Source organism: Rhineura floridana, chromosome 3 (genome assembly GCF_030035675.1).
Source record: "Rhineura floridana isolate rRhiFlo1 chromosome 3, rRhiFlo1.hap2, whole genome shotgun sequence".
Lineage (NCBI taxonomy): Eukaryota > Metazoa > Chordata > Lepidosauria > Squamata > Rhineuridae > Rhineura > Rhineura floridana.
This window is the reverse complement of record NC_084482.1, coordinates 149,076,437-149,103,721: the sequence shown is the minus strand read 5'-3', so window position 1 is coordinate 149,103,721 and position 27,285 is coordinate 149,076,437. Positions and strand designations below refer to the sequence as shown.

The following is a 27,285-nucleotide window of genomic DNA, read 5'->3' as shown; positions in this document are numbered from 1 at the left end:
GCTCTAAACTTTCATGCTTTATTCAAAATTTCAGAATTTGCATTTTTATGTAATTTGAAATTCTCTGTATTGAACTAGAAGTATGTTAGGGAAAGAAATTTTAAGCCTAGGATAGTAGAAAATGGCCATAAATGTCCCTAAAATGCATGTATGTATGGGTTTGCTGTGATCAGGGGTGGGGTTAGTTTTGGTGGTTTTTTGGTCACATGTTGTGAAACTTTTTTTTTTTTTTTTAGCTGAAGGAGTTATTGAAAAGAACTGTGGAGGCTTATGTGCAACTATTTGATATCAATGACCAAAGAAAGCTGCCTTTGTTTAAGATGGAGCTGACTTTTGATGATGAGAAAATGGACTTCTATCCAAGCTTTCAAGATCTGGAGGATGCAATTTTGTTTATAGTTATTTTGATTGCACAGACTCTGCAGGTTCAATTTAGTCTGTTCATACTTTATCTCATAAATTGCATAAGAATGTTAGATGTTAAATAACACCTTACTCCTAATGTCCCATATATTTCAGTTAAATCTTCAGGTCAGATATAGACAATTCTAAAGCTTACATGCTAGCTTTAAAAAGTCTTATACAACTATATGCTATTGAAATCAAAAAGATTTATTTGACCTAATAGTTATAATTCCAAATAGACAAATAAGAGACTGCTAATGCCTGTGCCACTCACCCTAATTTACTGCATATAGATACACATTATTTGGATGGTGGAGCCACTTTGGAAACAATCTGGTCAGACGTAGCTCTTACTGTCAAGAGTTAGTGTAGGAGAAAACAATTCTGTCAGTTTGCTACTAAAATCAGCTATGCACATTGACTGGCTCCAGTAACATCAAAATCTGTTCTCACTGGAGCAGTTTTTAGTTTAAAGAAGTCTGTATCAGAGACTCAGTCTTGCCTGATTTGTTTTAATCATTCCTACCAATGCAGGTGTGCTTGGGAGTATGAGTGTGTCATGTATAGTTTTGACAGATTGGGGGTTTGTATAGGGGAGAGTTAATGGAGCCAGAATTACTACGAAGACTGCCTTCATAGTCCTGGCAAAGTTGCCAAGTATCCCCCTTTCAGGGCTTTTCTAGTCATTCATAAGACTTTTGGAAAATCTGATGGGAAACCCATAACAATATAAAACAGATAAAAGTGAGCAAATCTAATCTCACTGCTGAGCATCAAACACTAAACACCAACTCAGCTCAAATAAAACCCAGCCCAAATAAAAAGGTCCTGTGTGTGAATGTTCTCCAGATGTGGTGAACACATGACAAGGTGGGGCTATACTGCCCCTCGTAGCTGGAGACAGGAAACGCAGAAATGGTTTTTGTCCATTGGACATGCCCCTCTTCAATCCGTTTTCTGTCTCTGTCCAGAGCATACATGTTCTCTGTACTCCCACATCTGTCTCACTTACTGACAGGCTTGTCTAATTATTATTTCATTTAGGTGTATGTGATTGTGTGTGTAAGAGTGGTCTTTGTCACTGTTGAGAGTTTGAGTCTTGATTACTTTTACTACTGCTGGCAAATCTTTCTGCTACTGTGTGTTTGTTTACTTCATGTGAACTTTCTCTACTGAGTATCCTAAAACAGAAAATAACTGTGTGGTTTCCCTCTTAGTTTGTGTGTGTGAAAGTTTCCCCACCGTCTTTTCTGTGAGAATTTCCCTCAGAGTATTAGCTCCCTCTGTCTCTGTGTGAAAGTTTTTCTTCAGTCTGTTCTGCAGCAATTTCTCTCACAGTACTAGCTCATTCCTCTTCTTTTCTTATCTTCCATCTACACTGCTATGCGTTGGGGAGCAGGAGGGACACTTTGAAGCATTACATGGATAAAATCAGTAAGAGGCCCACTGCCCCAAAGTGCCAGGCAATGTTGGAGCTGTTAAGTCCTGCTTGGAATATGCCCCCTGAAGTGCGCGTTGAAGAGCTGTCTCCCTTCTCAATTCTAACACCAAACCACAACCAGTAGGACGGTCATCTGCAGCACTGTCATCAAATATGGAGGACTTTCACTACCGACAAATGGGTTTTGAACTTGTTATAACATGGATTATTTGTGGAACTGAGGTCCCAACCACCTCATCACTTTATTCTATTTCCAGTATCCAAGTCTCAAAAAAAGTTAATAGAGAGGCTATTCATCACCTTCTGGAGATAGGGATGATAGAACCAGTCCCTCCAGGAAGGTTTACTCAAGTATTTATTCAATATTCTTTGTGGTCCCAAAGAAAAATGGCTCTTAGAGTGTGGTGCTAGACCTCAAGCATCTCAATCAATTTGTGATCTATAGAAAATTCTAGATGGAGACTGGCATTGATCAGTCTTTGAATAAGGGAGACTTTTTAGCCTCCATAGACTTAAAGGAGGTTTACCTCCACATGCTAATACATCTACATCACAGGCTTCTCATACAGCCATCACCATTTTCAGTACTAGACAATGCCTATTGGACTAGCTTCTGCACTTCAAATATTCACAAAAACCCTGGTGACCTTGGTGGCATACCTGTGTCTCCAGGGTCTCCCTGTATACTGTTACCTGGGCAACCTGCTCATATGTTCATGCTCTCTTCAGAGAGCAAGCAGATACATTAAGTTGACGTTGACAATCCTGGAAAAAGCAGGTTTTGTGGTAAATTACAAAAAAAACAGCTTGCAGCCAACTCAAATCAATAGTTTACATGGAGACACCCAGAAGGGAATGCTCTCAATGTCTCCAGAAAAAGAGACAAATATTTTACAAACGATCTCTCAGTTGATCAACTCAAAGTCAGCAGATGCAAGGTGTTGGGGCTACTGATTTCAACAATACAATTGTTGCCATGGGCTTGACATCACACCAGGCCACTTCAATGGGCTCTGCTAATGTTTCAGAAGGCCATAGTAATCAGGAAGCATTTGATTGTTCCACTGTCTGGAGTGGTGCATCTTTCCTTGTGATGGTTGACCAAGAATCGGAACTTGCTGGGGGTGTTCTCCTGGAACATCATCTTAGGACAGTTGTTATGACAGCGCAAGTCTGGCAGGTTGGGGAGCTCCCTGTCAAGGGCAGTTTGTGTAAGGTCATCCAACAAGTTGCATCACAGCATCAACTGGTTGGAGCTCAGAGCAGCCAGGTTAGCTCTGCATCATTTTCAAAGATCATAGAATCATATAAACAGAGTTGGAAGGGGCCTATAAGGGCATCAAGTCCAACTACCTGCTCAGTGCAGGAATCTAAGTTAAAGCATACCTGACAGGTAGCTGTCCAGCTGCTTCTTGAATGCCTCCAGTGTTGGAGAGCCCATTACCTCCCTAGGTGATTGGATCCATTGTCGTACTGCTCTAACAGTTAGGAAATTTTTCCTAATGTTCAGCTGAAATATGGCTTCCTGTAGCTTGAGCCCATTATTCCATGTCCTGCACTCTGGGATGATCAAGAAGAGTTCCTGGCCCTCCTCTGTGTGACAATCTTTCACGTACTTGAAGAGTGCGATCATATCTCCCCTCAGTCTTCTCCAGGCTAAACATACCCAGTTCTTTCAGTCCCTCCTCATTGGGCTTTGTTTCTAGTCCCCTGATCATCCTCATTGCCCTCCTCTGAACCAATTCCAGTTTGTCTGCATCCTTCTTAAAGTGTGGTGTCCCGAACTGGATGCCGTACTCAAGATGGGGCCTAACCATTGCCCAGTAGAGGGGAACCAATACCTCACATAATTTGGAAACTATACTTCTGTTAATGCAGCCTAAAATAGCATTTGCCATTTTTGCGGCCACATCACACTGTTGGCTCGTATTCAACTTGTGATCAACAACAATCCCAAGATCCTTCTTGCATGTGGAGCCAAGTATCCCTCATCTTATAACTGTGCATTTGGTTTCTTCTTCCTAGATATAGAACTTTGCCCTGTTAAATTTCATTCTGTTGTCTTCAGCCCAATGCTTCAGCCTATCAAGATCCTTTTGAATTTTGTTTCTGTCTTCCAAAGTATTACCTATTCCTCCCAATTTTGTATCATTTGCAAATCTGATAAGCATTCCCTGCACCACCTCATTCAAGTCATTAATAAAAATGTTGAAGAGCACTGGGCCCAGGACTGAGTCCTGCGGCATCCTGATCATTACCTCTCCCTAGTTTGAGAAGGAACCATTGATCCACTTGGTAGTTGTTCCATCCAGCTCACATTCAGCTAGCTTTCTAATCAGAATATCATGGGGCACTTTATCAAAAGCTTTGCTGAAGTCGAAATATATTAAGTCCACAGCATTCCCACAGTCTACCAAGGAGGTTACCTGATCAAAAAGTAAAATAAGATTCGTCTGGCAAGATTTATTCTTGATAAATCTGTGTTGGCTTTAGTAATCACTGTTTGTTTTCAAGGTGCTTACAGATTGACCATAATCTACTCCAGAATTTTCCCAGGGTTTGATGTCAGGCTGACTGGTCTGTAGTTCTCAGGTTCCTCCTTTCTGCCCTTTTTGCAGATAGGAACAGCGTTAGCCCTCCTCCAGTCATCTGGCACTTTGCCCATCCTCCACAATTTCACAAATATAATAGACATTGGTTCCGAGAATTCTTCAGCCAGTTCCTTCAATACTCTAGGAAGTAGTTCATCAGGCCCTGCAGATTTGAACTTGTTCAAAATGATTAGGTATTCCTTGGCCATTTGTCTATCAATCTCAAGCTGCAATCCTGCCCTTCAATTTCACATCTCCCAGGAGGGTCATAGACCCTCATTAGAGACAAGTCTGAGCCAAAGTAGGAATTGAGCACTCCTGCCTTTTCTTTGTCATCTGTTATCATTTTGCTATCCTCATTGATGTTTTCCCTACCTCATGTGCTTCTGCATACCAACAACACAACTATCAAAGCACATGTGTACAGGCAAGGAGGGACTTGTTCAAGTAGCCTACAGGAGGAGAAAGCTCTTCTAATGAACTGGGTGGAAATACATCTGGAGTCATTAATAGCAGAGCACATAAAAGGTGACCTGAATCTGCAGGCCGGTTGGCTGAACATGTGGCAGGTGAATGCAGGAGAATGGAAATTGGCAACAGATGTGTTCCATCAACTTCAGATGATTTTCGGCCGCCTACATCTAGATGTATTTGCATCTCTCCAGAGTTGGCAGACTCTTAGGTTCTACTCAGTGTATCAATGTCTGCAGGCGAAGGCAGTGGATGTGTTCTTGGTGCAGTGGCCACATCAGCTCCTGCATGTGTTCCCACCAATTCCAGTGATTTCAAGACTGTTAAGAAAGATCAGAGTGGAAAGGGCACAGGTTTATCTTAGTAGCACCATTTTGGCCAAGAAGGTTGTGGATGTCAGAGATTCTGCACATGACAGTGCAGCCCCCTTGGAGAATTCCATACAAGCCAGATCTGTTAACCCAAGGTCCAGTGATCCATTCACATCCATAGTGGTTTCAACTCACTGCCTGGTGACTGAGCGGGACAAACTGACATTGGCAGGCTCTTTGGAGCAAGTGATAAATACCTTGTTGGCATCATATCAACCTTCAACTACACAAATATATCAGGCAACATGGAGAACATTTGGTTGTTGGTTATCTGCTTGGCATTTAGATATTGTGAATGTTTCAGTAAAAGTCCTATTGGATTTTCTTCAAAGTAGACTGTCCATGGGTCTAAGACCAGCAACACTAAAACATCAGGCATCAGCAATTTCATCAGTTTTAAGTCTATCATCAACTCAATTGTTGTGTTCCCATCCATTAGTTAAAAGATTTGAGAGTAGTGTCCTCCATTAGTCCACAGATTTCCAACTTGGATCTTCACAAAGTCCTTCAAGCATTGCAAAAACCTCCTTTTGAGCCATTGAGTAAAGTATCTTTGAGAGTGTTATTGTACCAGATACTTTTTCTGGTGGCAATAACAACAGCCAGAACAGTGTCTGATCCAGCCCTGTCAGTTGCAAAGTATTTGTGTGTTCCACTCAGACAGAATAGTGTTAAGAAGTAATCCTTCTCATATACCAAAAATGAACTCATTTTTTCAATGACAACAGGAGCCGATATTGCCAACTTTTTGCCTTTCACCATCACATCCAAAAGAAAAGGCATGACACACTTTGGATGTGAGGAGGGCACTGAAAGCATATATCAGAATGAAACCAATAAGGCAAACATTACTTCTGTTTGTATCCTTTAACCAAATAGCTTCGGGAAAGAAAGTGTCAAGCTCCATGCTACCAAGGTGGATGTATAAATTTAGCATATGAATCACCATGGTTGTCAGTGCCAAAACATGTAGTAGCACATTCAACAAGAGCTGCATCTACTTTGTCAGCATTTTAAAAATGTGCGTCTTCACAAGGTGTGCAGAGCTGCAGCATGGGCAACACCAATAGCATTTATAAAACATTACCTAATAAATATGCTTCTGCAGAGTCAGCATTCAGGTTCTCCATCAAGTGTTATGATTGAGACATACAACAGTAAAACACTCCTGGGAGGTATAAGCTTTAATACATACCCCCATGTCATGTACATACCACCATGTCTACCTTTGTAGAAGGGATCATTGCCTTTACCTGAAAGATGTTTCTCAGAGATGTTGAACATAGGACATGGGCCCTCTCATGGCTGGGTGAAATTATTGAACTGCATTCTGAAGGTAGTAATATTTATTTCTATATTGAGTATTGCTTCTTTGTTAATTTTCATATAGTTATTATTTCCTTGCATGAGTGTGATAAGATTTGTGCTTCTTCTCTCCATGAAACTGAATGAAGGCAGTCGTGTCCAACGGACAAAGACCAAGTCTGTGTTTCCTGTTTCCAGCCACAAGGGGGCGGGCGGTGTAACCCACCATGTCCTGTGTTCAATACTTCTGAGAAAGAGCTTTCAATTAAGGACAATGGTTCTTTCTATCTTCTAACGTGGAGGCTTGAAAGCTTCCTCATGGAGCAGCAATTCCCCTGAAAAACCACCCCCATGTCAGAGGGATCCTTCATAGCTAGAAGAATTCAGTTGGGTTAGATGATCTATCTATTCAAACATTGCATATAATTTTATTCTTTTTGAAATGGCTATCAGTCATAAGACATAATTAAAAACTTCCGTATGTATCAATAGAATACCTTGTACTAGGGATTTCTAACAAATATAAATTTAATATACATAAAATGGCCAGCATTCATAAAACCATGTATAAAACTATCATATATAACAATAAAATGTCATTGTGCTGAACATATCTCAAACGCATTTCAACCTATACAGGTCTTCTTCAGTAGGAACTGTAAATTTTTATCAGTTAAATGCTGTTGTGCTTCTTTAGCATTCCTAGATCCTGTAAACAATAAGTGTGACCTACAAAGCAGAGAACAAATACAGCTAACTATAGCTCAACATTATGCATATAAAAAGTATAAAAGATATAGATGATAGAAAATACTTTTTATACTTGTTATATGCATAATGTTAAGCTACAGTTGGTTATACTTTGGGGCAGGAGTGATTGAGGGGAGAGACAAAACCACACAGCCCAGACACATTCCATCAAGCTCCACCCACCAGTGTGGGCAGCAAATGGTTGGATGGCAGCAAATATTCAACAGAATGTATGGAATCTAACATGTAAATCTCTCACACACATAAAAACCAAATCTGAACAGCTGATTTGCGATATAAAGCTGTCATCTGGAAGCACCCAGAGTGTGATGGTAGAATCCAGATGAAGCAAAATAGTTGAGCAGAGTCAGATCCAAAACAAATTGCAAAGAGCTAGCGAAGAATTTCATAAAAATAAGCAGCATGCAGATAAGTGCATATTAAATTAATGTTGATCAGTGCAAAATGATGTAAAAATTCCATAAAAGTTGTTTTTTCCCTTCAATTTTAAAAAAAGATCTCTGATAAATGTGTATGCTGTTACTTGTTAATTATTATTAAACAGTTACACAGAGGCCATGAGTAATTCTTTTGTGTTTTGAACAGAATGTCCAGACAGTACATTCTTGGCTAGCAGGTGGGACCACAATTACAACTATTGATACTGAACTTCCTGAGCATGTTATAAAATGGGCAAACTCTGAACTGAGGAGTGCAATTAATGAGAATTTGAAAGGTGCAAAAGCACATTTTGATTCTTATGGTAAGCAATTTAAAGTGGAGCTTTGCAAGATAATGTTCTTAATTTAACCTTGCAAAGAAAATACAAGTGTTGAACTTTTATTCTGGTTATTGCCTTGCAGTTGAGAAATATGGCTGGCTAGTAGATGGTGCTGCAGATGACCGTATAAGAAAATTTGTAAGTGAAGAACATACTTTTGATGAATATACAGAGGTAATTTTAATATATAACTTACTACTAAATCCAGCTTGCAATGCTGCAGTTAGGAAATTTTCAACCCTAGACTTAGGGAGCAATCCAACTTGAGTTTACGCCAGGCTGGGGGGAGTTGGATGTGGTGCAACCCCAGCTGAGCTGGCAGGCTGGCTCCTGGCACCGGGTGAGCTCCGCCAGCAGAAGCCCCCCATTCTGTCTGAGCAGCAGCAGCATCAGGAGTCTGCTGGCACCGCCAGGGGTCCACTAGGGACTGCCAGCCTGATGGACAGAGAGCTGGCAGAAGCTGGTGGTAGCCCTAAAAACAGGGTGTGGTGGGGAGGAGCTACGGGGGGGACTTACGCAGCATCCTGTCCTCGGAGCACTCCCATGGGTCCCAGTTTGGCCCGATGTTCTGCTGGCAAAAAGGCTGGTGTGGTAAAATTATTCTCATGGTGGTCTACGGGGAGCACTGACTCCCTGTTAGGCCTGTTCATGGGAACCAGCTCTTCCCTTCTGGTTTCTGCATGCAGTTCCCAATAGAACCTGTGTTCAGCCGGGCCGCCAGCTCCCAAGTGGCAAGTGGATGCCCCAAGGCTTTCCACTGGCTCCTCCTCCGCCAGCCCCTCCTCCACCAGCTACTCCTGAGTTGAATTGCTCTGTTAGTGGTCTTATGCCCTGCCCCTTTAGACAGCCATGTGTGTGACTTAAGTTGTGAAGCAAGTAATTGACATTTATCTTCTCCCCCCAGTCCTATTTCATGCTTCACAACTGCTTTTACATTCCGATGTGTCAGAGCAAAATCCCAAAAATTGTTTGCTAATCCTGATTTTTAAAAAAGCGTGCATTTTAAAAACTCACTTAAATCACAGCATCATCATGACTACAGAAATAAAATGGTGTTTGCTTCTATTGCTCTGATGCTAAATACATTTACTTGGGAATAAGCATTTTATTGTAGAAAATGATATTTTAATTGTACAGTGCATCTTTTAAATATATATTTTTAAGGAGAGTGCCCAAGGCAGTGCATTAAAAAGTCCATCCAAAGCTAGAGATTGAAAGAGGAGGTTGGGGAGAGAGGAAGTGAGGCAGCAGGACCACAGGTACAGTCAGCCTGAATGTCACAATCACTAAGTAGCAAAACTTGTGTAGAAGCGTTGTTAGAGAAGAAGAAAGTGAGTTGGGCCTCAGGGTCCAAAATGAAGATTGAACGGGAACCAGAGAGACAATACAGAACTGGCTGAATTTGGAAAGAAGAAAGCTGACACCACTGCCACAACTTCTGTTGATTGACCCCTGTAGGTAATATAAGGAGGGTGAAGCCAGGTTAGTAGGCTAAGGAAGTAAGGAACTAAAACAAAAACAAAAAAATGGACTGTGGCTGCTTTCTGGATGAGGTAGCATCATACTAGCATATCCCATATTTCCACAAGCCATACATCTTCTATAGGTGGTAATTAAGTTTTTTTCCAATATTTGGCAACTAATGTATTTGTGGCTGAATTATTTTTAAATGTTATATTCAATGTAGGGTTGTCACCCTGAAATCTTAGCTGATTAATTTTATGTTCAGTTAAATGTACAAGTGTTTGTATATCAATAAATAAAAGGGGTTTTATATTTTGCGGGGTAGGGAAGCATACACTGTTTTTAAATCACACATACATGTGCCATAGCAGGTACCATCTCAGAACAGGCTTTCTGCCTTTATCCATAAGAGAAAGTAGAATGCTTCTTCTAAGGCTGCACCTGCCACCCATGGTTTTTGTAAGTTATTTTTTTTAAAGCTACTCAGATTATAACTGGCAACAAATTAATTTATTAAAATGTTTTAAATAAATCTAGCCAGTTAAACGCTTAGTTCTCTAACAGTGCAATCCTCTACGTGTCTGATCATAGATAAGCACCACAGCAGAAATGGGGAACCTCTTTCATTCTAATAGTTGCGTTCTCTTGTGGACAGTCCTCCAGGGACTGCATGCCAGTGGTGGGTGGGTGGAGCAACAGATGTGACTCTTACTTTCGTATAATACACTACATGCTAGTCATGGAAAAATCCATCCAGACAAGCAAGAGGCATTATCACAGTTCAAGGATCTGTTCCAGCCAGGCATAAACACTAAAGAAGGATATGGAGTAAGGTCAGTGGGAAGTGTGGTCCTGGGAGAGTCCTGAGAGCTGGTTAGAGAGACCTTGAGGGTCATATTTGGCCCCAGGCTTGAGGTTCCCCACCCCTCGTGTGTAGGATTGCACTCCTATTCAGGCATGTACATGTTTTAAAGACTGCAGCTGAAATAAACAAATACAATGTTGTTTTCAAGTTTATAGATGAATTTTTCCATCTTGCAAAGGAAATAATGAGCTTACCAATGTTAGCTCATTTCCCCATGGTGCGTTTAGACTGTGAAGACTTGAAGCAAGGTTTGGGTGAAAAAGCAAAAAGCCTTGCACATAAATTACTGGACATAATAGCAGTAAATCACAAATTAGAAAATAAAAAGTGAGTAAATCTTGCTATAAATAATATCTTGCTTAAAATAGTTTTTGCCATAAGCATAGCATTGTTAATTTCCCCCTTTCTGTATTATTTTCTAGAATAATCCTTGTGATTCATTATTGCTGTACACGGATAACCTGACCCTAAGCTCTGCTGTATAATGCTTGTATATGCTCATGTCTCATGCACATGTACAGTGCTTGTGCAAGGGTCACATCATATCTTTGTTCCAGCATAAAGAGCTACCCTTTATGCACTGAAGGGTCAGCGGCTGCTAGAACTACAGTGCCAGTTCCAAGTAAAAATTAATAATGCATTGCACTACTAATTCTATTGTTAATTGATATTTTAATGTGTCTTATTTAACTGCTGCTATTTTAAATACAGTACTGGCATTCTTGGTTTTGTATTTAGAATACGTTGAACTGCTTTATAATGTATTAACTGCTGCTGGTTATAATACTTATAAATGTTTAGTTTTCCCCAGGTAGTGTGCCATCACATGGGTTATAGCGCCTCCTACTGTCTGAAGGCAAGAATGCACAGGTGTCAAGACCCAGGCTGCTTTTTCTGCCCCCACCTGAGTCCATTCTTGCTTTTGTCCAAGGCAGTTCTCCTTACCTGTGTGTAGTGAGTTTTTTGTCTCTGTGTTAAAATTGTATGAGGAATAAGTGGCATGAGGAGCATGGGAGTGCTTTGCAGTGTGTAACTGCTTCCCCCCCCCTTGGGTCTTGCTGAAGCCTTAGCAGAAATCCCATCTATCTACATCATGGGGACCATGGCTGCGGCTCCGCGGTCTTACCTGTTTGTCTTCCCCACCTCCCTCACGGGGGCTTGCAGCTGTGGCTCTGCAAATCTCCTGGTCTCCACCTTCATGGGGCTTGTGGCTGCAGCCCGCAGACCTCCCTTGCTAGCAGGTAGCAGATAGAGTTTCCTCCAGTTTCAGGCAGAGATCTCCCTGGTTTCCATTTTCTTGGGGCTCACAGCTGTGGCCCCGCAGACCCCTCATGCTAGTAGATAGAGCTGGTTGCCTTACCTCGTGGGGCTTTCAGCTGCAGCCCTGGTGGATTTTGGAAGCTTCTCCCCCTTACACAGGAATGTGGATCTTGCCAGAGCTCATAAAAAGAAAGCTGAAAAACAAAGTCCAGAGGGTCACATCACTCGAAAATGCTTGGAAGTTGTTTAAAAACACTATATTAGAAGCTCAACTGGAGTGCATACCGCAGATCAGAAAAGGTACCGCCAGGGCCAAGAAGATGCCAGCATGGTTAACCAGCAAAGTCAAGGAAGCTCTTAGAGGCAAAAAGTCTTCCTTCAGAAAATGGAAGTCTTGTCCGAATGAAGAAAATAAAAAAGAACACAAACTCTGGCAAAAGAAATGCAAGAAGACAATAAGGGATGCTAAAAAAGAATTTGAGGAGCACATTGCTAAGAACATAAAAACCAACAACAAAAAATTCTATAAATACATTCAAAGCAGGAGACCATCTAGGGAGGCGATTGGACCCTTGGATGATAAGGGAGTCAAAGGTGTACTAAAGAACAATAAGGAGATTGCAGAGAAGCTAAATGAATTCTTTGCATCTGTCTTCACAGTGGAAGATATAGGGCAGATCCCTGAACCTGAGCTAACATTTGCAGAAAGGGATTCTGAGGAACTGAGACAAATAGTGGTAACGAGAGAGGAAGTTCTAAGCTTAATGGACAATATAAAAACTGACAAATCACCGGGCCCAGATAGCATCCACCCAAGAGTTCTCAAAGAACTCAAATGTGAAATTGCTGATCTGCTAACTAAAATATGTAACTTGTCCCTCGGGTCCTCCTCCGTGCCTGAGGACTGGAAAGTGGCAAATGTAATGCCAATCTTCAAAAAGGGATCCAGAGGGGATCCCGGAAATTACAGGCCAGTTAGCTTAACTTCTGTCCCTGGAAAACTGGTAGAAAGTATTATTAAAGCTAGATTAACTAAGCACATAGAAGAACAAGCCTTGCTGAAGCAGAGCCAGCATGGCTTCTGCAAGGGAAAGTCCTGTCTCAGTAACCTACTAGAATTCTTTGAGAGTGTCAACAAGCATATAGATAGAGGTGATCCAGTGGACATAGTGTACTTAGACTTTCAAAAAGCGTTTGACAAGGTACCTCACCAAAGACTTCTGAGGAAGCTTAGCAGTCATGGAATAAGAGGAGAGGTCCTCTTGTGGATAAGGAATTGGTTAAGAAGCAGAAAGCAGAGAGTAGGAATAAACGGACAGTTCTCCCAATGGAGAGCTGTAGAAAGTGGAGTCCCTCAAGGATCGGTATTGGGACCTGTACTTTTCAACTTGTTCATTAATGACCTAGAATTAGGAGTGAGCAGTGAAGTGGCCAAGTTTGCTGACGACACTAAATTGTTCAGGGTTGTTAAAACAAAAAGGGATTGCGAAGAGCTCCAAAAAGACGTCTCCAAACTGAGTGAATGGGCAGAAAAATGGCAAATGCAATTCAATATAAAGAAGTGTAAAATTATGCATATTGGAGCAAAAAATCTGAATTTCACATATACGGTCATGGGGTCTGAACTGGCGGTGACCGACCAGGAGAGAGACCTCGGGGTTGTAGTGGACAGCACGATGAAAATGTCGACCCAGTGTGCGGCAGCTGTGAAAAAGGCAAATTCCATGCTAGCGATCATTAGGAAAGGTATTAAAAATAAAACAGCCGATATCATAATGCCATTGTATAAATCTATGGTGCGGCCGCATTTGGAATACTGTGTACAGTTCTGGTCACCTCATCTCAAAAAGGATATTATAGAGTTGGAAAAGGTTCAGAAGAGGGCAACCAGAATGATCAAGGGGATGGAGCAACTCCCTTACGAGGAAAGGTTGCAGCATTTGGGGCTTTTTAGTTTAGAGAAAAGGCGGGTCAGAGGAGACATGATAGAAGTGTATAAAATTATGCATGGCATTGAGAAAGTGGAGAGAGAAAAGTTCTTCTCCCTCTCTCATAATACTAGAACTTGTGGACATTCAAAGAAGCTGAATGTTGGAAGATTCAGGGCAGACAAAAGGAAGTACTTCTTTACTCAGCGCATAGTTAAACTATGCAATTTGCTCCCACAAGATGCAGTAATGGCCACCAGCTTGGATGGCTTTAAAAGAAGATTAGACAAATTCATGGAGGACAGGGCTATCAATGGCTACTAGCTATGATGGCTGTGCTCTCCACCCTAGTCAGAGGCAGCATGCTTCTAAAAACCAGTTGCCGGAAGCCTCAGGAGGGGAGAGTGTTCTTGCACTCGGGTCCTGCTTGCGGGCTTCCCCCAGGCACCTGGTTGGCCACTGTGAGAACAGGATGCTGGACTAAATGGGCCACTGGCCTGATCCAGCAGGCTCTTTTTATGTTCTTATGTCTGTGGCTCTTGTCAGCCACTGGGGAGGCTGCGCTTGTTAGCACTTGCTAGCGCTTTCCACCTGGAGCTCACGGCTGCAGCTCTGGCTGATCGCAGGGGTTGGTGGTATTTCCTCCCCATGCCTACACTGACTGCCTGAGGCTGAGGCAAGCCTTTTGGAGTAAACAGTTGTGGCTCTGGGTGGTTGACACTTGAGACAGAGGCGAGCCTTTTGGGCTCTGGGCTGCTGCTCTGACCAGTTGGTTCTTTCTTGCCTTTTTTGCCTGGCTGCCATTTTGGTTGCTTCTTGCTTCCATTAGCCTTCCCAACTGCCGTTTTCCTTGAATTTTCCCACTCTTTTTCCCTGCTCTTTTTGTTTAAAGGCTTTTTTGCTACTTTTTGGGTTTTTTCCTCCTCTGTTAGTTTACCCTTTCTCTGTCTTCTCCCTATGAAGTCTGGGAGGGTATACATACATATATATATTTCTATTATATATATAAAAAAAGAGGAGGAAAGCATAATTACTGGTGCACTCGGGACTGTATTGCACCTATATTGTGGGGGGGCTGGCCCCTAATTAGCTGCACCCCTGAGATCACTGCACCCCTCTATTATGTGCATGTGCCTAAGTGTGAAATCACCACACCCCTCTACTGTGTGCATGTGTCTAAGTGTGAAAACACAGCACCCCTCTATAGTGTGCATGTGTTTGAGCATGAAATCACCTCACCCTCTACTGTGTGTGTGTGTCTAAGTGTGAAATCACTGCACCCCTCTACTATGTGTGTGTGCCTAAGCATGAAATTACCTCACCCTTCTACTGTGTGCGGGTGTCTAGGCGTGTCTAGGAGATCACTGCACCCCTCTTCTGGTGCATGTGTTGGACTACTAGTACCGCACCCCTCTACTGTGTGCATGTATACCATACCATGGCAGGCCAAATGCCAACTGCGGATTCCCTCAATCAATTCTCTGATGCAGAGCGGCATTGCATATCCACCACAATGCCTCAACCCAATCTTACTTCCGGCATGAGGTCCAAGGCATCAAAGTGAAAGGTCCCCAAGCATCATTCTAAGGCTGTTGCCAAGACCAAGCATTCCTCTACTCAGGTAGCTGCCAGGTGGGCATGATATGTGTCTCTTCCAAATCTGCTGGAAGCGTCCTCATCTACAGCCACCACCGTGGTGGAGGGGACCTGTTCGGAGGCCTCTGTTACAGGTCAAGAGAGACTGACAGCCCTCTTTCACTCTCCAGCTATGTCATCTGATGAGGACTTTGATGGCTTTCCAGTTTAGCCCTCCATTGTTCACCAGACTCCTGCACCAGCACTTCCAGTGCATCAGTCACTGGCCTTGCCCTCTACTGCCACTCACTCCAGGCCTGAGGTTAGGGCTCAGTCCCTGTTTGTAGTCCCCAAGAGAAATGTCTCATGGAGAGCTGTTCTAGACCTCAAGTTTGTGAACCTCAAGTTTGATATTGTCACTTCAAAATAGAGTCCCTAGCCTCAATTATAGACAGTACAGGAGGGGGACTTTCTAGCATCCATCTATTTGAAGGTGGCATATCTCCATGTTCCAATCTGCCCTGCCCACAGATACGTCCTGAGGTTTGCGTTTGGCCAGCACCATTTCCAATATCGAGCCCTACCGTTCGATCTTTCATCAGCTCTGAGAGTGTTCGCAAATGTGATGGTCACCCTGGTTGCTCATCTCTGTCTCCAGGGTGTCCACATTTGCCTATATCTGGACATCCTAGTGGTTTGGGCAGAATCCATGGATCAGTCTTTAATTCATGTTCGTTGCACTCTCATAGCCCTGCGGGACCACAGCTTTTTAGTGAATTTCAAAAAGAGTCATCTGTCTCCTATTCAACAGCTTCAGCACCTGGAAGCTATTCTGCACATAGCTAAAGCCATGGTCTTCCCATTGCCGGACCGAATCTCAGCGATCAAGGATATGGCGAGGCTCCTGATGCACCGCTTGGTGGCAGATGTGATTTTTCTGGTGAAAGCCCTGGGCATGCTCGTGTCAACCATTCATATTGTCCCTTGGGCTTAACATTACACTCATCCACTCCAATGGGCCTAATTGCCATTTCAGTTGGACATTGCCAATTCCACGCACTGGCAGATTCGCCTTTCCCCCTCACTGCAGTCTTCCTTCCGGTGGTGATCTTTAACTTGGAATCTTCAGAAGGGGGCTCCATTCTGAGAGCCGAACAGGACTGTTATTACAACAGACACCAGTCTGATCAGTTGGGGGCCCCACTGCAACTCCCATTTTATGCAAGGCACTTGGTCCACATCAGAGAGGAGTCACAGCATAAACTGGCTGGAGCTGAGAGCGGTCCTGGAGCTGAGAGCACTTCCAGACAATGCTTCTCTCTCCCATGTCCTGATCCAGACAGACAACACGTGTGAAATTGTACTTGAACCGGCAAGGGAGCACCAGGTCTCAAGCCCTTCAGGCGGAGGCCACTCTGATATTCAGTTAGGCCAAGACACCCCTGCTGTCCTTGAGGACAGAACACCTCAGTGGCGTGCTGGATGTCACTGCAGACTGGCTAAGCAGGCAACAAGTGATTCCGGGGGAGTGGAGGCTACATCCGGTAGTGTTTCGCCTCCTTCAGCACAGCTTTGGCACTCTGACTGTGGATCTGTTGGCCTTGAGCCACAGCACTCAGCATCCCCGGTTTTTCTCAAGGTTTCTAGAGACAAAGGCGGAGTCTATGGACTCTCTTTGGACTCCTTGGCTGGATGACATCCTATACGCATTTCTACCTGTTGCCCTGCTAGGCAGAACACCATGGAAGCTTCGGCATGAATGGGCTCAATTATTTCTTCTAGCCCCGTACTGGCCACGCTGCCCGTGGTTCTCAGATCTCCTCTCCTTATCAGTCGTAGATCCTTGGAGGTTGCCCATGAGGCCAGATCTTCTATCCCAGGAACCAATCTGGAATCTGGATCCCAACTGGCTGAGTCTGACAGCTTGGCATTTGAGCAGACACATTTGATCCACACCAGCCTACTGTGGGAGGTGGTTGATACCATCCTGGCCTCTAGACGGCTGTCCACCAATCGAATTTACCAGAGCACATGGTCAGCATTTTCCAGCTGGTGTGCTTTCCATGGTCTGCAAACCTCCAAAGCCATGGTCCAACAGGTCTTACAGTTCTTCCACAAAGGTTTGAAGATGGGACTGAAGCCCAACACCTTACGTCACCAAGCTTCTACTGTCTCCTCAGTTTTATCTGTTAATCCGTTGAGTATCCCCATAGGCTCTCACCCTCTAGTTAAATATTTTTTGAGGGGTGCTCACTCCGGCAGTATGTCATCATTTTCCATCCTGGAGCTTACAGAAGGTGCTGCAAGCACTGCAGCGCCCTCCATTCCAGCCCCTCAGAACCATGCCCTTGCAGGTGCTTTCTTTCAAGGTCCTTTTTCTAGTGGCCATCACTTCAGCTAGACAGGTATCAGAGTTGGGAGCACTGTCATCAGCCCTCCATGTCTGTGTGTTTCATAAGGACTCAGTAATTTTACGTCTGGATCCATCCTTCCAACCCAAAGTAAGCTGTGCATTTCACTGTAACCAGGACATTGTACTGCCATCCTCTTCTCCTAATCCTGTTCATCCACTTGAAAGAGCCTGGCATTTGTTTGATATCCGCAGAGCCCTCAAGGTCTACCTTTGCTGTACCCAAGGTACACAACTAACTGATTCCTTGTTTGTGTCCTTTCATCCAAGAACCCTGGGGACGAAAGTGGTGAAATCCACTTTATCTTGTTGGTTGTGCACCTGCATTGCCCTGGCCTACAAGTTTCTTAAGCTGCCGGCGCCTTGCAATATTACTGTGCACTCTGCTAGAACTGCAGCTACCATGGCTGCATTCACAACCAATGCACCTCTTGCAGATACTTGCAGGGTGGCGGTATAGTCTACTCCAGACTCATTCATCAGGCACTATAAGATAGACCTCTATGCCTCTGCTGATGCTTCTTTCGGGAGGCGTGTTCTGCAGCAGGTTGTCTCTCATGTTTAGGCAGTGCGTTGCCCCTCCCTACTAGGGATGCTTTGGTACATCCCACATGATGGCATGCTACCTGGGGAAAACAGACCATTGATTTTATCTGAAGGGTGGTTTTCCCAGGTATCATGCCATTATGGCCCTCCCTGATGGAGGCTGCCTGGGTGTTTTATACTTTATCACTTGTTCACACATGTATTTAGTGGTAAGGTTCCTTCAGTGTCAATAAGTTAATATTGTGTTAATGAGTCAAGACCAGTGTATATGTGTTCTAGCTGTGTTGCTCCTTTGTTTGTGCAGTTGCTTTTTTCTCTACTGTTCTGTCTGGTCTGTTATGACTGCTCTCCAGATGTCTCACTTCGGCCTCGTCTTGAATGAACTGGAGTGGGACCAGAAGGAGTACCTCGGGTCTTGACTCCTGTGCATTCTGGCCTTCGGATGTTAGGAGGCGCTATAACCCATATGATGGCATGATACCTGGGAAAGCCACCCTTCAGGTGAGACAAATGGTCTGTTTTATGGATTGTAATTTTATAAATAGCAATTTGTGCTTTCAATTGTTGTGAGCCCCCTTGGGAGGCTTAGCCCTGAAAGACAGGATGCAAGTGCTGAAAATGAATCAGTCTGTAAATAAACAGAATTCTATAAGCAAAACAACAACCAATTTTTACAAAGTGCAACAGACCATGCAAATAGCTTTTTGAGATGGAAAAGTATGTTAAGGGCAGGGCTACTTGGCCTAAGGCAGGTCATGGAACCACTTCCTATGGATTATGGAAGTAACCCTGTGTCTTGAAACTGGTGCAGCAATGTGCAAGTAAATGTGTCACTGGGATTGACTATTAAAGCTATTTAAATGCAAGCTGGGTGGAGATGAATAGCTCTGCCAAACCTGCCTTCCATACTGGATGGCTTATCCTGAATGCGATTGCATTGCTTCTAAAAGAGTTAGTTTCACTGCTTATCAATATTCCTGAATTCTTGGAGCTTGAGCACTAGGTGGCAGTCATACCACAAGTGCTTTTTTCCAGCTTCATTAAGGTTGCAATGTCATTCACACTTACCTGGGAGTAAGCTCCACTGAATTCAGTTTACTTACATACATAAGATCATGCTGTAGTGCATCACTTGAGCAATCTCCTTGGAGACTTTGCCTCCATGATACATGGCCTGTACCCTCTTATTAGATCAGTGTAATGTGCTCTGTGGTGAACTATCCTACAGATTATCCAGAATGTAGAAGCCAGCTTCTTCCTGGAAGGAGCTAGGGAAGGTAGTTTGCAATGATCATATTACATCAGTTTTTAGAGAGGTGCGCTGGTTGCCAGTTAGTTTCCTATGTACAGTTCAAGAGCTTTTTTTAAAGCCCTAAATGGTTGGTACCCTTGTTATCTGAAGGAAATGAGCTGTGAAATTTGTCCATGAATTAACTTACCTGGTCAGCTCACTCGTTTTTAATTTTAGCAAGCTGGAAAAGACTATTTATAACTTCTGGAAGACCAAAAGATATGACACATAGAGGGGCCTGTTTTATCCAGATTTGTAGCACAGTATGGATTATTTTGTTTGGTTTGGGGATTTTATTATAACATTGCATGTATTTTATTATTGTAAAGTGATTTGAGAGGTTTCCTGGGTAGCTGTCTAGAAACAAGAGCAATAAATAGTAAGGTTTATGGTTCAATACTTAGCCAAATTTTCTTAAACTTTGGCACATATCAACATATAATTGTTTTTTAGGATATGCAAGGAATTTGAAACCATTAAAGTACGTGCATTAAAAGCTCCTGAGACAACAGAAGAAATGATGGAAAGTATAGTATATATAGACAAGGCTAAAACCGTTGGTATCCAGAACTTGTATGAAAGGATCAAGGTAAATCATTGTCATACTTTTAGAGTTTTTTGTTTTTACTAAAAACACAATGGGAGATGAAATGTTGATATAAAATTCATTTTACTTCAGCTGGCTTTTACCATATTCCATATCAGCACATATAAAAATTAACATCTAATCATTGCAGCATATTTCCAAGTGCAGATTGTATAGCATCACAATTACTTTCAGTTTATTCACACATATGTGAATATGGGAACAGCTGCAGCACGAGGGGACTGAGGAAGATCTGCCCTGGGAGTGAGTATCTGGCATCTGGGTGCTTGCTACTAGCTCCTTTGGGCTGCTGTCTGTCCAGACAGCTGAAGTTCCTGGTAAGTGCTGCAAGGACTGGGACCCCCTGCTTGGCCCTTGCTCCAGAGAGAGGCTGCAGTTAATCTCGCAGCCCCTTGCAACAGCTGCTGGCTGGGCCAGGAGGCATAAAAGCCCAGCTGCCCTTGGGGAGCCCCTTAGGGAGTCCCATGGGCGAGGGCGCTACCCCCTTCTATTACTTTTTCTTGTTGTTTTTAATTTGTTTTCTGTTAAACCAGTCTAGAGGAGATTGGTGGTGGGGAGGGCGTGTGGTGCATGTGTAGTTCCTGCACAGGGTGGGAGCCTGTGCAGTGAACAGAATGAGAGGAGAAAGTCGCCAGATGCCTTCAAAGTGAGAGTCTGTAACTGGCAGAAGGCTGGCCCTACCTGGGTGTAAAACAGGAGGGGGAGTAGATGGGACCTGTGTGAAAAAGTTTGAATGGGTGTGACTGTTCCCAATCCTCGCAGAGGCCTACTGGGATAATTCGCCCCTGCAGGCTTTGTTGGTGGGCTCATGTTGGGCCCATATTAGGTGTTTAGGAGGAGTTTTAGTACAGAGGAACATGGGTGATGCCTCCCCAATTTCAGTGATCACGGGTAGAGGGAAATATAGCCATGGGGAGGTGGTGAATTACCAGAGAAGGCAAAGGCAAGGCTATCTGCACCTTGTTCCTTGCTGCTGCTCCTCTCATGGATTGGTTCCCCGTTGCTCATCTGCTGTGCCCACTGGCCTGTGTCTGTTGTTGTTTAACACCAGATCGGTACATAAGACCACTCTCATCCATGATTTGATTGTGAATGAAGGTGCCAATTTGGTGTGTATTACTGAGACCTGGGTGCGTGAGCTTGGAGGAGGTGATCTGACCCAGCTTTGCCCACCTGCATACTCGCTGCAGCACCAGCACAGGCTGCAGGGATGGGGGGGGGGAGAAGTTGCTGTGGTCTACAGAACTTCCATCTCTGTCACCAGGAAACCACTCTGTCTTGGAGCTGGCTGTGAGGGCCTGCACCTGGTGTTGAGCTGAGGAGACAGTAAACTAAGGTTGCTGCTGGTGTACCGTCCACCCTGCCGCCCAGCAGCTTCTCTGACTGAGCTGGTGGAGGTCGTCTCAGCTATGGCATTGGAGGAGCCCAGAACGATAGTGCTGGGTGATTTCAATGTCCATGCTGAGGCTGCCTCTAGTATTCTGGCTCGGGACTTCATGGCATCCATGACGACCATGGGGCTATCTCAACTTGTTACTGGCCCAACACATAGGGCAGGGCACACCCTCGACTTGGTTTTTGCTCCAGATGGAGGAAGGGGTGGTCTGGAGACAGCGGGGGTGGATGTCACCCCATTGTCATGGTCAGATCACTTCCTGGTGAAGTTTAGACTTATGGCTCCGATCCTTTCCTGCAGGGGTGGTGGACAGATTAAGATGGTCCGCCCCCAGAGCCTAATGGAATCCACTGGATTCCTGAATACCCTGGGGGAGTTCCCCGTAGATAGAGCAGGTGACCCTGTTGAAGCCCTTGTCACACTGTGGAACAGTGAGGCATGTCGGGCTCTCAACACAATTGCCCCCGAGCGCCCTCTCTGGCACTGTGGAGCCCAGATTGCACCTTGGTACACCAGTGAGCTAAGGGCAATGAAACAGGCTGGACGACGGCTAGAGCACAAGTGGCGAAAGACGTGCTGTGAGGCTGATCGGGCACGAGTAAAACATCATAACCGTGCCTACTGTGTGGCGGTGAGGGCGATGAAGAAGGCCCACTTCTTTGCCTCCATCGCATCCTCATGTAGCTGTCCAGTGGAGCTTTTCTGTATTGTCAGGGGTCTGTTGACATCAACTCCAGGAAATGGAGTTTTAGACCCTTCAGAGGCCCACTGTAAATTGTTTGCAAGGCACTTTGAGGGTAAAGTTGCTCGCCTCTGTAGCATTCTTGATGCCCCATCCACTTCTGCTGTAGTCCCCAATGAGGTGTCCAGTGCAACGTCTACTGCAACATCTTGGGAACGGTTTCAGTTGATGCGGCCTGATGACATGGACAAGGTGCTTGCGATGATGCAGCCAGCAACGTGTCCTCTCGACCCTTGCCCTTCTTGGCTTATTAAAGCTTGCCGAGGGGGTCTGACCGAGTGGATCCAGGGTGTGGTCGACGCATCATTGCAGGAGAGAATGGTTCCAGCCGCCTTGAAAGAGATGGTGATCCAACAACTCCAGAAAAAGCCCACCCTGGACCCATTGGTTTGTGACAACTACCGACCGGTTGCAAATATCCCTTTTTTAGGGAAGGTGATTGAGAGGGTTGTGGTGCAGCAACTGCAAGTACTCTTGGATGAAACAGATTATATTGACACATCCCAGTCTGGGTTCAGGCCTGGTTATGGGACTGAATCGTCCTTGGTCGCCCTGATGGATGACCTTTATCGGGAGAAGGACAGGGGGACTGCATCCTTGTTGTTCTTAATCTCTCAGCGGCTTTTGATACCATTGACCATGGTATCCTTCTGGGCCAACTTGGTGAGATGGGTATTGGAGGCACTGTTTTACAGTGGTTCTAATCCTATCTCCAGGGTCATTCTCAGAGAATAGCATTGGGTGATTGTCTTTCGGCCCCCTGGCAGTTGTGCTCTGGGGTGCAGCAGGGTACCATCTTGTCCCCCATGCTGTTTAACATCTATATGAAACCCTTGGGAGCAGTCATCAGGAGATTTGGGGCGAGGTGTCAGCAGTATGCTGATGATACCCAGTTCTGTTTCTCAGTAACATCTGAATCAGGAGAGGCTGTGCAAGCCCTGGACCGCTGCCTGGACTCAGTGGTGGGCTGGGTGAGGGCCAATAAACTGAGTCTGAATCCTAGCAAGACGGAGGCACTGTGGGTTGGTGGTTCCCGAGTTCGGATAATTGGTCGGTTACCTGCTTTGGATGGGGTCGTACTCCCTCTGAAAGAGCAGGTCCATAGCCCGGGGTGCTCCTGGATCCATCTTTGTTGCTAGAGGCCCAGGTGACCTCAGTGGCTAGGAGTGCCTTTTACCAGCTTCAGATGGTGAGACAGCTGCAGCCGTTTCTGGACCGGGATAGCTTGACCACTGTTGTCCACGCACTGGTAATCTCTAGGCTGGATTACTGTAATGTGCTGTATGTCGGGCTGCCCTTAATGTTGGTCCGGAAGCTGCAGTTGGTGCAAAATGCGGCGGTGAGACTGCTCACTGGAGCAGGGTATCGCCAACATGTCACCCCGCTGCTGAAAGAATTGTACTGGCTGCCCATTTGCTACCGGGCCAAGTTCAAGGTTCTAGTCTTGGTGTACAAAGCCCTATGCAGCTTGGGATCAGGATATCTGAAAGACCGTCTTACCCTTTATATGCCCAGTCAATCACTGCGCTCTGCAGGTGAGGGCCTCCTGCAGATACCATCTTATCAGGAGGTTCATTCTGCACAATATAGGAAACCTACCCTGTGGAATCCCCTCCCTTTGAATATTAGGCAGGCGCCATCTCTGCTATCTTTTCGGCGCCTTTTGAAGACTTTCCTCTTTCAACAAGCCTTTTAAGTTGAGACCTATCCCAGTCTGCATCTGTGTCAGAATTGTTTAATATGTTTTTTAATAATGTTTTTAACCCTTTTTTAAAGTTGTTTTTTTTAACAATGTTTTTAATGCTGTTTTGTTTTAATGTATTTTAAGATCTGTTTTTATGATGTTTTAAAGTGTTTTAGTGCTTTGTTTGCCGCCTTGGGCTCCTGCTGGGAGGAAGGGTGGCATACAAATTAAATAAATATGTCCTTTTTAAACATTTGTCCTTAGAGCTCTCAAGCCTTGCTCATTTGTTGGCTGCCAGTGGATGCTGAACACATGACTGGGCTTCTGAGAATGCACCCAGTTAGCCCTGTCTCCTAGACACCAATACATGTGATAGCTACGCCCCCAGGCTGATGCATAAATATCTATCTAAGAGGGGTCTCTAGAATCCATGTCCCTGTGGAGGGAAGCCTGTGGGCATTCATCTGTAGGTCCCCTTCAGACTCATGCTGATCAGTGTTAGCATCTAGTAGGTGGGACTAACCAGGTACATTCTCAGAAGCCCATTTATCCATTTAGTACCTAGGATTAGTTTCAGATTTGTTGCTAGCTGTTCTTCATGGTGCATGAGTAGTGGTTGAAATGCATCTGAGCAGCCTGTACAAAATTTCTCGTGACTGAAATATATTCTTGCCAGCTTGCATCTTCCATTACTGGCATTTTTTCATCTCACAGCTCTCACCTCTCTTTTCCTTTCTTTTCCCAATCCCTCTTTCCAGTTCCCCTTCTATACTTGCTTCTTCCTGATGTCCAGTTTTCAGAAACACACTTTTTTCGATTTCATGATGCCTTGCCTTTTTTCTTTGATCATGTATCATCTTGCTATAGCAGTCTAAAGCTTTGAGCACAGTTCTCTCCGTATACTCAAGCAGGCAGGCAAGGGGCAGTCACCACCAGCACCCTGTGCTTGATCTCTCTCTCTCTGTGCCATCCTCCCCTACACTTGAGCAGACATATGTGCAGTAAACAGTTCTTCCAAGACACCCAAAGCACTGTTTACTGTGGAGGCTCCTGTGCCACCTGGCAAGGAGTGCCATTCCAGCCATGTGTGAGAGAGCTGCCTGCAGGAGCTGCAATCCAGTAGACAGGGAGCCACATTCTGACTATGTCAGAGTATGTCTCCCCCTTTGTTAAAAGGAGCTTCTTTCCTAGAGGATTTGTTAACACAGGTATTACTGTATTTGCTTTATTTACACATATATGTGTAAAGCAGTAAGTGGAGATAAAAGGACATTCCTACAAGGAAGCAGATCCTGCATCAGATTTCAAAAAAGAGATACAGTGCTCCAAGGTGCTTCACATTTTAGCCAATTCACACCCTACCAAGCTCTTGTTTCTCTCAATTTTTCAAGCACTTGTTTCAAACTTGCCTTTATTCAGAAAACATCCATAGCCATTAATTAACCCTCTGGAGTCACTTTAAACAACACCATATCCATTCACAGTGTAATCAGAGAGCAAGCTAAACACAATATCCCCTCTGAGACTGTTTCTAGAGAGAAATCATTAATGAGCCTTGGGCTCCTACACTCCTTCCTACCCACTCTCTTTCCAACAAAGTGGAATGGGATAATTGAATGAGGGTTTTTCTATAACCTTCTTTACTTCAGGATTACCCATCAGTTGTTCACTTTTCCCTGTGATAAAAGGAATAGGAAAAGAGTACATGGTCAAACCTGAAATCTAATTCTAGCAGTTTTCCAGTGACAATCCTGAAGGGAAGATAACTTCCAGACAGCAAGAAATAAGGACTCCTGTTAATTTAAAAATACAAATAAACAATTTCATATGTTTTATAGGAAAGCCAGCGGCGCATGAACTACCTCCTAGATGTTTATTTCTTTGACTCAGATGACCTGACACTGAATGCAACTGTTCTACTATGGCCTCAAAATATTAATCCTGTCTTTGATGAAAATGATGAAGTAAATATAAACATATTGATATTGCATACTATACTGTGTGATAACAATGCTTTGCATTTTGATGTGAATGTTTGTTGTAAGCTGCTTTTGCCTCAGCTCACTGAAAAGGCAGCATGTAAATAAATTAAATCAAGCAAGCAACCAATCAAAAATTAATGCTTGGATTGCAGGGTTGCAAAGACCTGTACTTGAAACTCTTGAGAGCTGTTTTCAAAGCCTCCTGTGAGTTCTGTTTAACATTACAGGACAATTAAAGTGTGATTTGGTCTGGTACAGTGTACAGTGCTCTCTTAAATTCTTGTCAGATAATGTCACAAATGTTGATGCCTGCCACTAACTTCTTCTCTGTCTTATAGCTTATTGAAAGGTCTAAACGTAAAGGTGAAAGTGAGTTATTGGCCAAACGTGAGAAACTGATACTGGAAATAGAAAGGCAAACTCGTCGTATGCGTGAGTTTACAGAATACTCGGATTTGGATCGCATGCAACAGGTCTGTGACACATGGTGTAAAAGGGATTTGAACTTTGCACAAACAATACACACACTTTTGTGTGTAACGGTGAAGTGTTATATGTGCTATCATGTTGATTAAATTTAGCACTTTATTGTTGACCATTATATGATAATGGAACTATTTGATTACTTACATCAGGATCACCAACTGTTTTGGGCCTGTGGGCATATTTGCAAAGCAGAAAAACTGCTTTGGGCACCTCACACCCACTACAACCATACACACATGGCAACCCCCCACACAAGACATACCACAACCCCACATACAGGCATACTCTGTCCCTGCCCTCTGCCATAGTAATTGAGCTTGGAAAAAGGGGAACTGTTGTTGTTTTCCAACCCCAATGGGAGGTGATCTTTCTGGAGAGAGAAAGCAAGAGTCAGCCTTCACTCCCCGGCAACAATCCTCTTGAAGATCACTCCCGCTTATTGTTGGAGCCAATAGAAGGCTTTTTTCAAGCCTAATTGGAGTAGGGAAGGGAAGATTTCAAGGGGATCACCCCTGTGAACCCTCACCCCAATCATCCCTCCCTTATTGCAAATAGGCTTGAAAAAAGGCTTCTGTTGGCTATAATAGAAGGCTTCTTTGAACCCTAATTATGGTGGTGGACTTTATTGGTGGGATGTCACAGCTAGGGAGGGAAGAGGTAATTACTTTTCCTGCAGTGATTCCCCTCAAGTTGTCCCTCATCCATTATAATTAAGCTTAGAATAGTAGGCTTATTTGAAGCATAATTGTAGTGAGAAAGTGTTTTTGGTATGGGGGTGTCACAGCTGGGCATGTAAGGGAAATCGTCCCTCCTCCATTGTAATTAGGCTTGAAAAAAATAATCCGGCTGGCTACAAGCTACAATAAAAACCTTTTTTCAAGCCTAATACAGCCAGGGGTAGGGGTGGGTGGACGCCAGGGAAGGTCTCTATGGA

General features: G+C 44.1%; 1 protein-coding gene across 1 annotated transcript in view; it reads left to right on the top strand.

Annotated features, from left to right (window-relative positions):
- The window catches only part of DNAH12 (dynein axonemal heavy chain 12), a 292,017-nt gene that overhangs the window by 41,522 nt on the left and 223,210 nt on the right, over positions 1–27,285 (top strand). The window contains exons 9-15 of the mRNA XM_061618291.1: positions 237–425; positions 7,941–8,097; positions 8,198–8,289; positions 10,593–10,771; positions 19,908–20,043; positions 25,722–25,847; positions 26,204–26,338. Coding sequence (XP_061474275.1) covers positions 237–425; positions 7,941–8,097; positions 8,198–8,289; positions 10,593–10,771; positions 19,908–20,043; positions 25,722–25,847; positions 26,204–26,338 — 1,014 coding nt within the window. The remainder of the gene's footprint in view (positions 1–236; positions 426–7,940; positions 8,098–8,197; positions 8,290–10,592; positions 10,772–19,907; positions 20,044–25,721; positions 25,848–26,203; positions 26,339–27,285) is intronic.